We start from the raw sequence: 14299 nt of genomic DNA on the forward strand, positions 1-14299 counted from the left end.
AGAGACAAATTTTCAAAAACAAATCGCCATCAGCGAGATTTCACAGCTGTTTCATTCATCAAAAGTTCTTGTCGATCGTAAAATGATCACTCATCTGTTGTCTCCACTAGTGTGGCATTTGTAGCTTAATCACGGCTAGCCAAAAATCAGCGTCAAAACCCCGGAATAAAAACACGCACACTCCGCTTCGCTGTACAAAAACAGGAGCTTTCAGGCGCCATCTTGTCATGAATATGAAGTAGCAGCGTGCAATCGACGCTGTGATTGGTTCACCTCACATTACCTGCATTCTGATTGGATAAGCGATGTGGCGAGCAGCCGGCAGCGCGGGAAGATTTTTCTTCGCCGGCAGGCTCTCGCCGGTGAAGAAGAGACACATTTACGCTGCTTTCTACGTTTTTCTACGACTACTAAGCAACATCCTATTAAAGAAATACATAATTAAAAGAATTTTCGGGAAGATGTATATTTCTCTACGTCGATTTTTTGGCCATTTTCTCGTAATTTTCTTGTTCAAGGAACCCGGAAGTCAGTGTACCGGGACGCGGGGTGAATTTCCATAGGGCATTTATGGATCGCACCCCGCTAGAATTAAACCGTCAAAACAGAAACAAAACTTCCAAAAAGCGAAACTGTGACATTTTTTCACATCCCAATGATTATGTTTTCGATCAAATTGACATTTAAATATGCTTTCTTTATTTTTCTGCATTTTGTGGCCGGGCGCAAGGACCGCGCGTAATACGATCGGAGTGGCAAACAATTTTAGTACAGCCTTTTTCCGGAATTATTTGTGCACGAACAGTAAATTTTGGAGCCACAAGATTGCCATAAAAGCTGCTCAGAATGTACCAAAAACGATGTTTAGGGGTCTAATTTTTACGATTTCCTCCGGGGGAGGCCCCCCGGACCCCCCCGACGGAGGGGGCCACCCCCCTCCCGTACCCTCCCCCTGCGAGCCGCTGCGCGGCTCGCTTCGAGCCACTTCGTGGCTCGCCTGCTACTTTTTCTTATCAGCCACCTACTCTAAATTTTTTTGAGAAGGCTGACCAGCCTTTGATTTTCAAAGAATGGGCTTCCATAAAAGCTTTAACCTCCCTCTTCTTTGGCCTTTTTTCTAAAGGGATAGTTTTTGAACTCACCTACGGAGCATGTGGCACACGGGTTTATAAGTCTTATGGGGGCAGGATTTGTCAGACCATACAGGCAATTGCACTGATTGTAGCTTAGTAGATCCGGCCCTCTTAGTCTTTCTTGCATGTTTAATGACTGTGATTAGGGATTGACTGCAGGAGAATGCTGAAGCCCACTCAACATATGGCAGATGAAGCCCCGTCATTGTGCCAGGGACATCGGGTTTTCCAGGCCTCTTCTTGTTGCTGAGGAAACCCGATTGTCATGGAAATATTCTCCCTGACACCAACGTGACCACAAGAGGTCCAACATTTCCTGGCTTGTGGACTCCAGACATTCCAGTTTTTATCTTCTGTGGTTTACAAACTTGAAGTCAATAAAAAAACACTGCCACTTCCCGAGATTTCCCTCCTGGTAATAGATTAAGAATCTCAAGGGGGCACTCAGGAAATAATCGATGATTGTTTTTGTGCTCATCCCCATTTTCAGTAATGGTACATGCCCTATTGTGTGACCTTATTACAGGGTAGGGGGATGGACCAACAACCAGTATTTGTGTAAAGTACACAGGCCAGGACAGTACGCACACATGTGGAGAACACACAAAAACTTGACACAGTTCTGTGCATCCTCACACAACAGTCTCTCCTCTGTGTTGTTGTCTCGTGTGTAGGCACGGATGTGACTCTCACCGCAAACAGCCCACGCAATAGTTCGGACATCGGAGCTGCCTACATTCCAAGCTTTGTCAGCGGAGCAGAGGGTGACGAGGACACAGACGGGGAAAACTTTGACTCCAACTTGGACGAACTCGCTAAGGTTAGTTCTCACTCACAATCACTTCATTAGTCCAGATTCTAGAACACTTTTTCCTTCAGTTGTTTGCACAGTTGATGAGTGCTGTTTGTCTGGTAGCGCCTCTCCAATAGGATTACCCGAAACACTTCCTTTTTGTTAGGTACTCTTGGCCTTACTACACGGAAATTGCACCAAAAATAGCAACCATAGACATGGACCTTTCAGTAGAGCTAAAGTTACTCTCTAAAGAGTTCCTGAAATGCCAGCTAGGCTTGTTTTTTTCTCTATGAGATACTCCTTTTTACTGAAAGGAAATTGTCAAAGAATAACAAACATCAAAATGGAATTTTCATGAAATCCAATGTTTTTCTAGCAACCAGTTTTGAAATGGAAACTAGTCAAGGGAGGAGCCATATGCTGCCTTTTTTCCATCACACAAGAAGAACATGTTGCCTTTCAGTTTGAGCAGCTGCACTTTTTAATCCTTTCATGTACTACAAAACATACAAAAGGCACAAGGGGAAGGCATTCTTTTCAACAGGGAAAACTTGCCACGACAAGTAAAAACAACCAGAAACTCAGGATCAAATAGTTGAAAGTTTTGGTTGGCAAACTTCACTTCTAACTGCCATCAAGGGAAATCATCAACAATGCTTGTTATGTCATTATCTGTGTAACCTGTTTAGCAAACTCTGCTTAATTCACTTATGAAGGTTGTAGCACATGTTCGTGTCAGTGACCCTAATTCCCCGGACCAGAACTAGGACGTCCATACTTTATTGAATTATTTCATCGACAAAAGATTGTAGCAAATGGTTTCTTTTTTTGGAGAAGATTGAAGGGAAATATTATGGATGTCTCACTCCTGTGGGTTGAAAGCTGTAGGCCTTTCTGGAAGACAAATGATCAGATTTTCTTTTCGTGCCGGTGATTTTCTACAAGAGCCGTAAGTGCAGTTATATATCCCACTGGTGGAAACCAGTTCCCGCTAGCTTTCTCCCAACTAGTAGAGAGTAATGGCCTCTCCCATCGCTTCCCGGCCAACTTGGACAACATCCATCACACATGGATAACCCCTGCATTTCACCGCAAGATAAATGGATTTTTTTGACAAGTGTAATTCTTCCTACCGTGCGGGCTTCGTATCTGTTTAGTGCAGCGGGGGAAGACGCACGCCCACCGAGGAACAGACAGACAGTGATAAAGACGTACTCCTGGAACATACGTCAAGAAAGAACTCTTCCACATCATCGGTTTATTGATTGAAGCCCGCTGCGGGCTACAGTGTATAATTTCATGCAACCTCCCTCTCCTCTGACATCAAAGAAAATGTTCTGGATGTGACGGTTCATGAAGTCTTGATTGACAGGGACCCGGCAACTAAACATGTGAGCAATTTCGGCATCATGTCAGAACTTTGCGGTGATCGAACCCCGCTAAAAAAGTTCAATACCTGACATTCCGCCCTTTGTTGATGGTGATGTTAAGTAAACTGAAGCCAGGCACATTTGTACTGTAGTCATTTGCAGCGACCTCTGCAAAGTAACCAAGGGCTGCCCATTCATTTTGTCAGGAAGTGCTTAGTTATGCAAAAGGTATTCCTTTCAAAGTGCCCCGCGTGTTACGCTTGAGTTCTGCCATTTAAAGTAACAGAATCGCAGGAAAGTTTCATCACTTCCGAGTGAATGGAATTTTCCTGCACGTCAAGAGGCTCTTCAGTACTGAAAGTGGGTAAAAGTTACTCATCTGGAAGGAATAATAGTCTCAGTATACGTTAGACTGCGCTTGGGAGTGATGATCTCACTGTAAATATTTGATTGGGTGGCATTAGTGCCTTCCTGTGTACACACCACTGCTTTGTGCGCTTTGTGAGTATCGCGTAAATATCAAACGGCCCACATGTCCTACGTGTGAACACAGGACAATTATACATTTGGCAGCAACACCTCTAGTTTATCAAGAGGTGATTTTTGCTAACAGACCGTGGACGAATCAATATGGCCGAAGCCCTACATAGTCGACTCCCTGCAGGGTCTGTGGGTTTTAAAAGGTAAATGTGAGGCCCTTCGTTTCAAAACGACTGGAAGTATGGGTCTGTATCAAGTCAATTTATCAGCCAGGCCTTTATGCTGGGAAACTACCAGTTCCACATGCTGGCACTTCTGCCCTTTCTCATGCAAATCCGACGAAATTTTGCCAAGAAGTAACCAACCAGTCAAGAGACAGACTGGCAGCAAGATGGCCTACTTGTAGTCTTGTTTGTGATGATATCTCTGTACTCTCACTCTTTCCCTTCTTATGTGTGTACTCTCTTCCCTTGATTCTGCCTCCCATTGAGAAGAAAGGATACATTCAGGTAATGAAGTCCCTTTCTTTTCACTGATGTAAGAGTTATGGTTATGACACCTCAAAGTTGATTAAGACCTGTCTCTGGGTTTGTATTTGGTACCAAATGCACCCCTAAAGACATCAGTTGTTGTAAGCCAGAACATAATTTCCAATTTTACCCATTTACTGCTGTATGATAAAATATGATTGGAGAGGATGTAAGCAGACAGAATTTCTGGCCATTCCAGCTGGTGTAATAACACATAGTGGTAAGCAATTTCGGGAAGTTGAGCCTGCAATACATCATATATTCCATATGGATGAACATATCATTATTTTCCTCTTCATCCCATATGTACATGTAGATAAGGGTCCCAGCTGGTACAAGTGGATCAAACCCATGTCCATAAGTCATTCCTGCTCTTACGTGTATGTGCACTCTCCTATCTTGTTTTCGAGCTTGTCGTACGTCTTTTTTTGTCTCATTTTCGGGCGGAAGCGTACGTGTAGTTTGTCAATTATGCACTTTGTTCACAATTATTCGCCGAGGAGGCTTACTTGCCCTGGACCCACGGTATGCACGTCAATTTATTTCCCTTTTCACTCTGCCGGGGCTCTTACGTCTTTTTGAAGTGTACTGAATTTGTTACTGTCAGAGAGGCTGTGCACTGCGTTTATCTGGATTATGTGGCTACAGATATTATATGCCTGGCCTTCTAGGAATTATAATGAGCTCTGTAGACGTAATACTCAAGTTCCTTGTGAGACAGGCTATTACCAAAGTAATTTCCAAGCCCCTATCACAAGCCTTGCTGCTGCTAGTCACAAGTTTCATCTCTCTTTGTGGTTCTGGGAGATAAAAAGGTAGAGGCGGCAACTGTATTGGAGACTTGCTTCACCAGAATAATTGATTTTCCTCCCTCATTCATACGTTGCTAGCTGGGGCCTGGAGGCTTGACAGAATTTCTGCAGGAGTGGTGTTCAGTTAGAGACGGGCTCCCGGCTGGTTAGGTCAGCAGACTCCGACGTCTTGCTGCTGTTCTTATGTTGTTTCCCGAATCCTCAGTCTTTCTCCCAGACAGTTTCTAAGGCGAGGAAAATCCGTAATTGGAGCCCAAATTGACCAGTTTGCGGGGTGCCCTCAGCAGCCTCATTGTGCTGGTGAGAAGGACACAACAAAAGCCAGCAGTCAGTCTTGCCTCCAGACAAAACTGACGCAGCGCCCTGTTGCTTGGGTAGGTGGGTTTGCGCTGGATATTCAGAATGTTTAACCGACTCGAGGCAGACCGTTGAAGGCGGAGGGAGCGCTACGGTATTTCTTGAGACTGTGAGGTGGCAGGCTGCAACGGTGTCTTGCGTCTTCTCTAGACTTTTGTGATTTCTAGCACTCCTCAGTGGAGTTCCATTCAATATAGAGTGCCTAGCTTTTGATTCTTCTCTCCCTGTCCTGTTGTGTTATTCTAGGTCTTTCCAACCATTGGCTTTATTTCATTTCTTTACAATATCCCTGTCTGAACTGTCATCGTTCCAACATGCATCTTTTAGGGGCTTTCTTGAGGTGTTGACTCCTATTGAAATGTGAAATATGTGAATTTTGCTTGTAGCCTGCGTGTTGGAAGTAGAGTTCTGAGCTGATGGTAATTCTTAAATGAGGTCCCCCTATCCCTCGGAGTATAACAGTTTGGCCAGTGTTGCTGTGTTACTGGTAGTTACTTCAATCCCTTGGATTTCCGTTTGTTTGCATGTATCCATATCATCTTTCCAACATGTGTTAGTGGGATTTTGTTAGATCCTAAACCCTATTGTAATATGTAATGTGGATTTTTCTCTTTTGTAGGCTATGCGCTACTGGGAGCACCAGAACAAAGGCAGCAGCAGCGACCCACTGAGAGACTCTGTCCTGTCCTCGGACACAGAGAACGAGGGGCTGGAGGGCTGTGGCGACCGCATGGCCGATGCAGGTAGCGTTGAAAACATCATCACCTGTGTTTATTGTCGTGAGTTTCGCCATTCGCCATTTTTGGTGGGGTGGTGCGCGGTGGATGTGACAACATACATGTACATGTACCCCTGTTACTGTAGTGTTAGTTTTCAGTGGCAGTACTGTGTATTATATTTTTACCACTTAAAAGTATAGCAATTTGTATGCACAGCAAATCTCAGAGGCTGTCTGAAAAACGGTCAGTCAAAACAGTGAGTCAAGCTATTTTTGCTACCATCTGCAACTTCCAACTGTAAATCAAATTGCTGAATCAAAATGTCACCTTTTCCGGCCTGATTCAAGTCACTGGCAGCACAGCTGCTATATTATTTATATTCCATACTGCTGCATGGAATAACCAGATATTTCTCATTGATTGTCATATATAACAGCTAAGTTTCCCCCTAAGCGTGTGAGCCCAGTCGATAGCGAATATGTCTGAGTTGCAGTTTTTGTTACCCATCAAATTATGAAGCACTGCTTTAGGCTATCATTTGTTCATTGCAAAATGTGCTCATATTCAACCTGTTGGGATCCCTCCCTTGGGTATATGTGACACCCACAAGGATACTGTACTGTCTTAGGCCACATCAAGATATTTCCTTGGTTTGCAGACATTCTAAGCTAAAAATTAAACCGGGCCTCCTAGGGCCTTCGACTCTAAGAGGAAAAGAATGTTAACCTTGTAATTATATGTACCAAGGCATAAACTTGGCCCTCTGTGTTTTTCTGTTAACTTAAATTCTGTTAATCTCAGGACTGACCAATTGAATTAGTGTGGCCATACAAGAGGACTGTAGTGTGTTATAGAGAGCCCTTTCGTTTGTTCTGTTTTTAGCAAACATTTCAACCACCTGCGCCCATACACAAATATAGAAAGTGAGCACAAGCACTTATTACGTACTGATTTTGTCGTTTCCCTGAGTTACATAATGCTTTTGCTAATCCAAATAAGCTGAAGTGAATTAGTAGTTACAACAAATACAGAGAGGAATGGGGAAACACTCCAGTTGTCAAATACTAGCACCTAAAGCCAAAACTCCAATATTTACATGAAGAAAAGAGCAACCACTGTGGTACTTAAGTATGCGTATAAGCACCACTGGGACTGTATTGTCACCTTTACAAGCATCTATGAGGTATGTGTAGTGCTTTACACTTTCTCTGGTCCATACCAGAAAATCAGCCTTTGTGGCACTACAAATTCATAACATCTAGAATTCCAGATGTTTGACGATAAATACTTGATTGGCGTGAATTGCCGTTATGAATTGCCAGCTGGCATTTCTAATTCGGAAATCAAACCATTGAAAGGAAACCTGCACATATTCAAAGGGGGACAATGTCTGCAACGATCAATTTAGCATGGTTGGGACATGTGTGGGCTTGTCATGGGCTAAAATGAGAGAGATTTAGGTTGTAATTGTCAAGGCATTAGGACTGACAGGGGCTGGCAAAGCTAGATGGATGCCTGGAAATCAGGATGCAAATGTTTGTGGGTGGATAATGATCCATCATGGGGATAGCGACCACACGAGACGAGGGTGCCGCGCTGCACCATGAATATTCAGGGCCTTGCCGTATCAATGCTCGGCAGCGGCCATGTAATGGCGTGTGTAATCACGTATGTGCGGAACATTTCTCAACATTAGATTGATTTGGCTGCGGCGGAATATTTCACGTGAGAGTGTATACAACACTTTTGCAACACCTGGTGCCCGCGTTGTGATACATACATCACCGGCCGCGGCACGGGAGAAACCCTAATCCCCGGTGTGTGCGCAGATGCCAGTTTGATAATGCCGTCTAACCCTTGGGAACTTAGTTATAAATCCAATTTGGAAGATGCACGGCGGCACGAAAATACACCCCGCAACCTGCCGTCATATTTTAGCGGGATCTTAGCTGATTTCCCTTCCCATTCTTGTGATGTACGGCCATTTTGTGCGCTCTAAATGACATTGTAATGTCAAATGTAAATTGCTACGGGGAGGATTTGTTCGTAACCCGCCAAAGTCGGACAGAATGCACAATACCTATTGCTGCTTAGCATCTCCGGGGACCCATAATAAGAGCAAGTTCATTAAAATGATTGCCGAGTTATGATGGTAACATCGTAAATAGCACAAAGTGGAGATCATTATTTTGCGTAATGGCCCCGGCACAGCGGAAAATGGACAACTTGCTGCACTGCGCGGACATCCCCCGGGACTGACAATTTATCTGGAAGTGAATTAAATTCAGCGTGATGTGTTGTAGTCAAGCTGGGACACCTGTTGTGAGATGGTCGAGTGAGCGTACTGTAGTTAAATTTCCTGTATTCTGTTAAGTTTTGTTGCTCAAAAAATTGTTGTGTACAGGGGTCTGATAACATTTTAGTAGCAATTTCAAGGAATTGGGAATTACATACCCAGGACCTTGACTGTGGTAATTCTCTGGGACTGCAAGATGCAGTTGACTTTGCTCTGTTCTGTTTTAAGCTTTTATTACTCAAAGAAAATGTGATTGTTATCTATCATTTGTGAATTAAACTCCAGAGATCTTTGCTGTGATATTCCTTTTGGGTGGTGCGTGGGCACAGAGATGTATTAAACTTTTGTCTTATTTGTTGTAAGCTTTTATACTAGTTTCAAGAACTATCATTATCTACCAATTGTGAGGTAAATCAGTAGATGCCAAGAATTTTGGCCATCAGAAATACCTAGGGAGTTAACAGGAACTACAAAATGCACTTGACTTTAGTCTCCTTGGTTATAAGCTTTTAGTAGATTCAGGTAAAATGCAATTATTATGTAATTGAATTGTGAATTAAACACCAGGGTTGGCTGTAATATTCCATTTGGGTCTTGCAGGGACCACAAATTGAACTTGACTCTAGTCTCCATGGCTATAAGCTTTTAGTAATTTCAAGGAAATGCAATCATTATCTTCCCATTGTGAATCAATCACCTGGGATCTCTGCTCCGAGGTTCATTTTTGGTCGTGAGAATTGGGTTCTTAATGGAGGATCACGCTGTGCTGAGCTCAGCAGTAAGGAACATAAATGAATACATGATTACTTCTTGATATGTAGGCGGTATTAAGAAAACATAGGCTGCCACTGGAAACTGACAAGGATATGTACAAATGCAATATTGTATGCCGGAGGGTAAGGTAAGGTAGGTGGATGTGTAATAGATGGTGGATTGGAGGCAACATAAGGGGGAAATTCTTGAATCAGTACAAGCACATTTTTGTGGTTTCTTAAGGACATACTAATGATGTCACACCAAATCATTTCATTGATGCTGATGAATTAATGTTTTTGGATATGTTTGGTCTTCAAAATGTTGGTGCTGGTCTCCTCTTCCTCTTGCATATGCCTTTTTCATGTGAGTTGTTGTACAACTGATGAAGTCAACCTGTGTGGATACTAATGTCTTTTTGCTCTATTTTATGCAATCTGGGAACATCCAGGAAGTAAGCTGTGCTTTCCTGCATTCAGTTGATAAACTTGCCTGCTAGTAGCTTTCGTAAGGTGTATGCTTTGTCTCCTGCAAATTTGCATGTACACAGTGGTCATGTTCAAGTTTGCATCTGACAAATTAAGGTCTTCTTCTTGTCGGTTTTCCAAGGATTATTGGCGAAAGTGCCTCCTCAGATTTTCATCTCAGTGACCAGTGTTTTCTGGTGTAACAAGCAAGGATATACCCCTGGCTAGAATATACCTAGATACATGAATATCCAGGAGTATATTTTGGCCTACTACACTGGTTCAGTATTGAAATTATTGGTGGCATGTACAAGGTAGACTGTACTGTGAAGAATGTATGGAAATTCAAATACTCTTCGCTCATGGCTGAATCCTTTCCTCCGCAGGTCTCCCTTCATCACCCAGTGGTCCAACAGAGCTGGCTTCCCCAGTATCTAGAACCTCCACACCCTCCCCAAACCCTGGGGATACTCCCCACAGCATGTCAGGTAAGGACTCCTGATTTTTCAATTTTGCATGTACGATTATTAAAAAACCTTTGGAAGCTTGAGTTTACTTGAGAACCGTTCACATAAATCAGCCAGTTGTGCTCATCCCAGAAATCCGTGATCATTACAAATGGGGTATCATTTCAAGGGGAAATGAACAAGCTTTTAAGTAATAAAAAAACACAATGCTATACATAAAGGAACAACAGATATTTGATAAGCTAAACCCAGAGTTTCTCAACTTTTTTGTGTTTTGAGGTTTAGATATTCATATTCAACTTCAAGCAGAGGTCTTACATTTTAAAAGCAACTTGTAACAACTATCGCCCTTCATCTATCAGATGACCTTTATCCATCAGTTTCCAGCCATTTTGTCCGATGATCGAACGGACCCTCAAGCAATTTTTCAGAAAATGATGGATTTAGGTCATCATGACAGAGAAAGGTCAATGACTGTTACACAAATGATCGCTTAACAGAAGACCCCCCTCTCCTCCACAATAAAAGGATTTATCAGTTTCTAACGGGGAGTTATGTGGCTGTATTGATCTGTGCATTGATTGATACCTATTGATTTTTCAGGGGAAATTGCTCGCAATACAAACTACTCGGAGAGCGAGGACGAGTTTGAGGGGTCATTCCTGGTCCAGACAGCGTCGGGGAATGTCTACGTGCCAACCTCCTGTAAGTGTACGTGGTGCAACTTTCTTCATCTATTATCTTATAATGTCTAGCAGTTATGTCTTTAGGCTAGGGTGGTAGCTTGCTTTTTTCAGGTGTTCTACCAGTTATATATGTAACAGCTTATGTAACAAACAGCAATTACTTGCAATAATGTAGAAGTTCTGAGAGTTTGGTCGTGGGAGGGAAAATGAAAGCTCTGGCAGCCATTTCTTGTAGGCTCCCTGTGCTAAGACTACATTATTGCCAATAGTGAAGAGATGATGATGCCTACAAAGCCCACCCTCAAGCCTCAAAGTTCCGGTGCTCTAAAAGCTATGTCTCTCCCCTCATGACTTTAACCACTGCGCCAACGACAAACCAACCCTTGGCAAAATCCCTGGCCCTTTGACAGGCCAATTGGTCCTGCCATTTCTACTTGATGCCTGTCATTAGAGCAGACATTAAGTTTGGTGCCGACCACGAGCTTTCAGGGGATCAGATAGGACACAAGTACTACCAGGAGCTCTTCTTCGCTTTTCTCCTGCATTATCAGAAATCAAAGTGCTCTCCAGGCGGACATCGCGGCTTTAAGTAAAGGGTATCTACCGCTCCCAGGTTGGCATCTCCCATCTGATATTTCCGTCTTGGTTGACAGTCGAAGGTTGTGCCTCGAGCGCAGGACTCTGTGTGGCACTCCTCATCAAAAGGGATCTTAGAGATGCAGTCATGAATTTCAGACGAGACTCGCTCTGTTATTCATGACCAGGAGGACGGAACAAAGCAGACGCCGTCATGGCTGGAAGTAAAGGGTATCTAAGATTCTAACCCTCCCAGGCTAGCATCTTCCCTGCCACTTCCATCTCTCCTTACTTCACATGTGCCAGATGTGCCCTGGGTGCTGGACCCTTTTTGGCTTTCCTTATCAAAAGGGATCCCAGAGCTGCCTCAAGGGTTTTCAGAAGAGAACCCTTTTATAATATTCAGAAGAAAGGAACGGAGAGGAAGTCACCATAGAGAAGGATGCACAAACTTAGTGCTGTAAATGGAAGCACACAAGGGCAGATATGACATGTCAGAGCATGGAGTAGATAACAGCTGAAGAGTTACTTAGCCATTTCCAGTATAGAGTTTTCTGTGTTCTTCCATTATCCATATCAGGCTTTGGAAGGAAAAAGTTGTTGAGATATGCAGCCAGCAAGATGATCAAAATCAACTTTTCTGTACCATGACATGTTAAGTGAGGCATGCAGGAAAATGTATGCCAAACTCTTGTGGGCTGGTGGACGAAACTTTCCTGTGATTTGAAAAATATCTGATAAGTGCTTCTGGGGATGATGAGCCTGCCAGAAATGTATTTTTGTACATTTCAACCAGCAGCAAATGAGAGAGATAAGAGATGTTACGACCTCGGAGGTTTATCTTGTCGTTATCTCACCGTCAACAACTCCCCTCAGTGCTCTCCTCCACAAAAATCTCATAAATATAGAAGGAAGCACAGGCAAAAATGAGACATGAAAATGATAAAGCAGAATCATAAATCAAACTGACAACCGCTGGAACCTCCATGCTCTGATAAAAGGGTAGTCCTGTATCCAGTCATTATGGAACTTTTAGTACCTGTCCAGGAATAAAGATCTGCCGACGAATAAAACGTCAGTTCGCATTCTCTCGGCCCGCTCAGGTGCCAATGTTTCTCCATCCTTCATAAAACATCCAGGGAAGGTGCCAATACCTCCTTATTGATCACCCGTGAGCATGGCCCCCAATACATTGTTATGACATTTAGCCAATAACTCGGTATGCATGGCGGTGCCGGAGTTGCCACTCTAAAGACGTCCTCCAATATTTTAGAGTCTGCTGGGATTGGGGACATCAAGACGGAATCTATTCCGTCGGATTAGCCGTGTTCGAGTGGGTTTCTCTTGATGCGAGATGAAAGCCGCACCTTGAGCATTTTGCAAATTGTCTTGCTGCTGTTGTTTGTCACAGTGCCTGACCAGGAGGGCTCGTGTCGAGCGCAGGAGGCTGATCAGACGTCCACACGGAGAGAAGAGCCCGCATCAGGAGAGGGCGACGTCCACTGGGCCCCAGACCCGCCAGACAGGTGAGTGGAAACTCAGCTCATGCAGAAACTAAGTTTAGTACTAAGCACTGGATTCAATGCCAAGTTTTTGTAGTCATTACTCTACTGTCTACGGACCAATTTATTTCCTTGGTTCCGTCACATTTTAAAGTACAAATTTAACAAAAGGGACTAAATGAAAACAGAGGGCAAGGTGGAAAACTTAAATCGAACTAGATTCACTCCCTGAATATTCAAGCAACTGAATATGATTTCACAAATGGTCAGACCTTTCATCAGTGGAGTGGAAACTTAGCTCATGTACATGTAGAAACTGATTAGCTCATGTAGCCACCTACTTATTTGGGTAGGCAAAAGTACCCAGCCATTTGTATAAGCCTGCTCGCATAACTGTGCAATGACTTGATTGATAAGGTTAGCATTAAGAGCGAGCTCTCAAGAAATCTACAATTCACCAGACAGGCATTATATAGCATCTCCTGTAGGACAGGGAGCTTTTGAGACTTGTACTTGGGTTTTAGGCTGCTTGAATTTATTCCCTTGGTTTCAGATATTTTACTTCTAGAGGAGAAATTTATCAATAGGTCAAGATGAAAACAGAAGGCTAGGAGAAAAATATGATTTTTTCTTTAGTCACTTCCCAAAATTGTGTGTATCAAGGTAACATATCTTCCTCCTAAACTATACTGTCATTTTGATCTTCCAGTCCAGTATTACTTCCGTAAATACTATAGGCAACAAATTGAATTGTTGTGGCCTTTAAAGATCCCTCAAAGAGACAGTTAGCTCTTTAGACTTGTACTTGGGTTTTAGAATGGAATCAAACACAAATGAGGCACAATTCCCCTCGGAGAATAGAGAGTGGGTTGGTATTGGAGTAGTTGTGCCGTTGTTTTATTGATTGCTCATCCATTACGGAGCCAGCTCTCCGACATTGATTCCTAGGCTCTTTGTCTATGTCGAAAGGTCTATTACGCCCCAATCTTCATTAAGGAAATGTGGCTGCCGGTGAGACTTTAGATCTCGCGGAGCGTAATCAATCTCCTTGCCTCCCACACCTGCCTTACAAGGAGTCTTGTTTCTGGGAAGGGAAAAACGAAGGTTAACATACCTGTATTGATTTTCACGTTTGGTAATGAAAGTTGACACACCGCTAGCACTTAGTGTGACATCTTTGCTCACAACTGTCGATGTGTGTCTGTGGGTGTTAACCTCGCTGGACTGTCACATTACTTCAGTGCTACCATGACATGCTCTACAACCACAGGAAAATCTGTCTTCAGTTTATACTTAATACAAAATTGCCAGTTTGTTTTGTATTAAATTTCTTACTTCTAGGATTTTGAAAAGAA

The 14299-nt window shown here is 43.2% G+C and overlaps 1 protein-coding gene across 1 annotated transcript in view; it reads left to right on the forward strand.

The window, feature by feature from the left end:
• LOC109470649 (teneurin-3-like) overlaps positions 1-14299 on the forward strand; it is a 57356-nt gene that overhangs the window by 20845 nt on the left and 22212 nt on the right. The window contains 5 exon segments of the mRNA XM_019769677.1: positions 1808-1953; positions 6098-6221; positions 10100-10201; positions 10784-10885; positions 12854-12968. Of these exon segments, the coding sequence (XP_019625236.1) occupies positions 1808-1953; positions 6098-6221; positions 10100-10201; positions 10784-10885; positions 12854-12968 (589 nt within the window).

This window comes from Branchiostoma belcheri, unplaced genomic scaffold (genome assembly GCF_001625305.1).
Source record: "Branchiostoma belcheri isolate BF01 breed outbred unplaced genomic scaffold, Haploidv18h27 scaffold23, whole genome shotgun sequence".
Taxonomy (NCBI): Eukaryota; Metazoa; Chordata; class Leptocardii; order Amphioxiformes; family Branchiostomatidae; genus Branchiostoma; species Branchiostoma belcheri.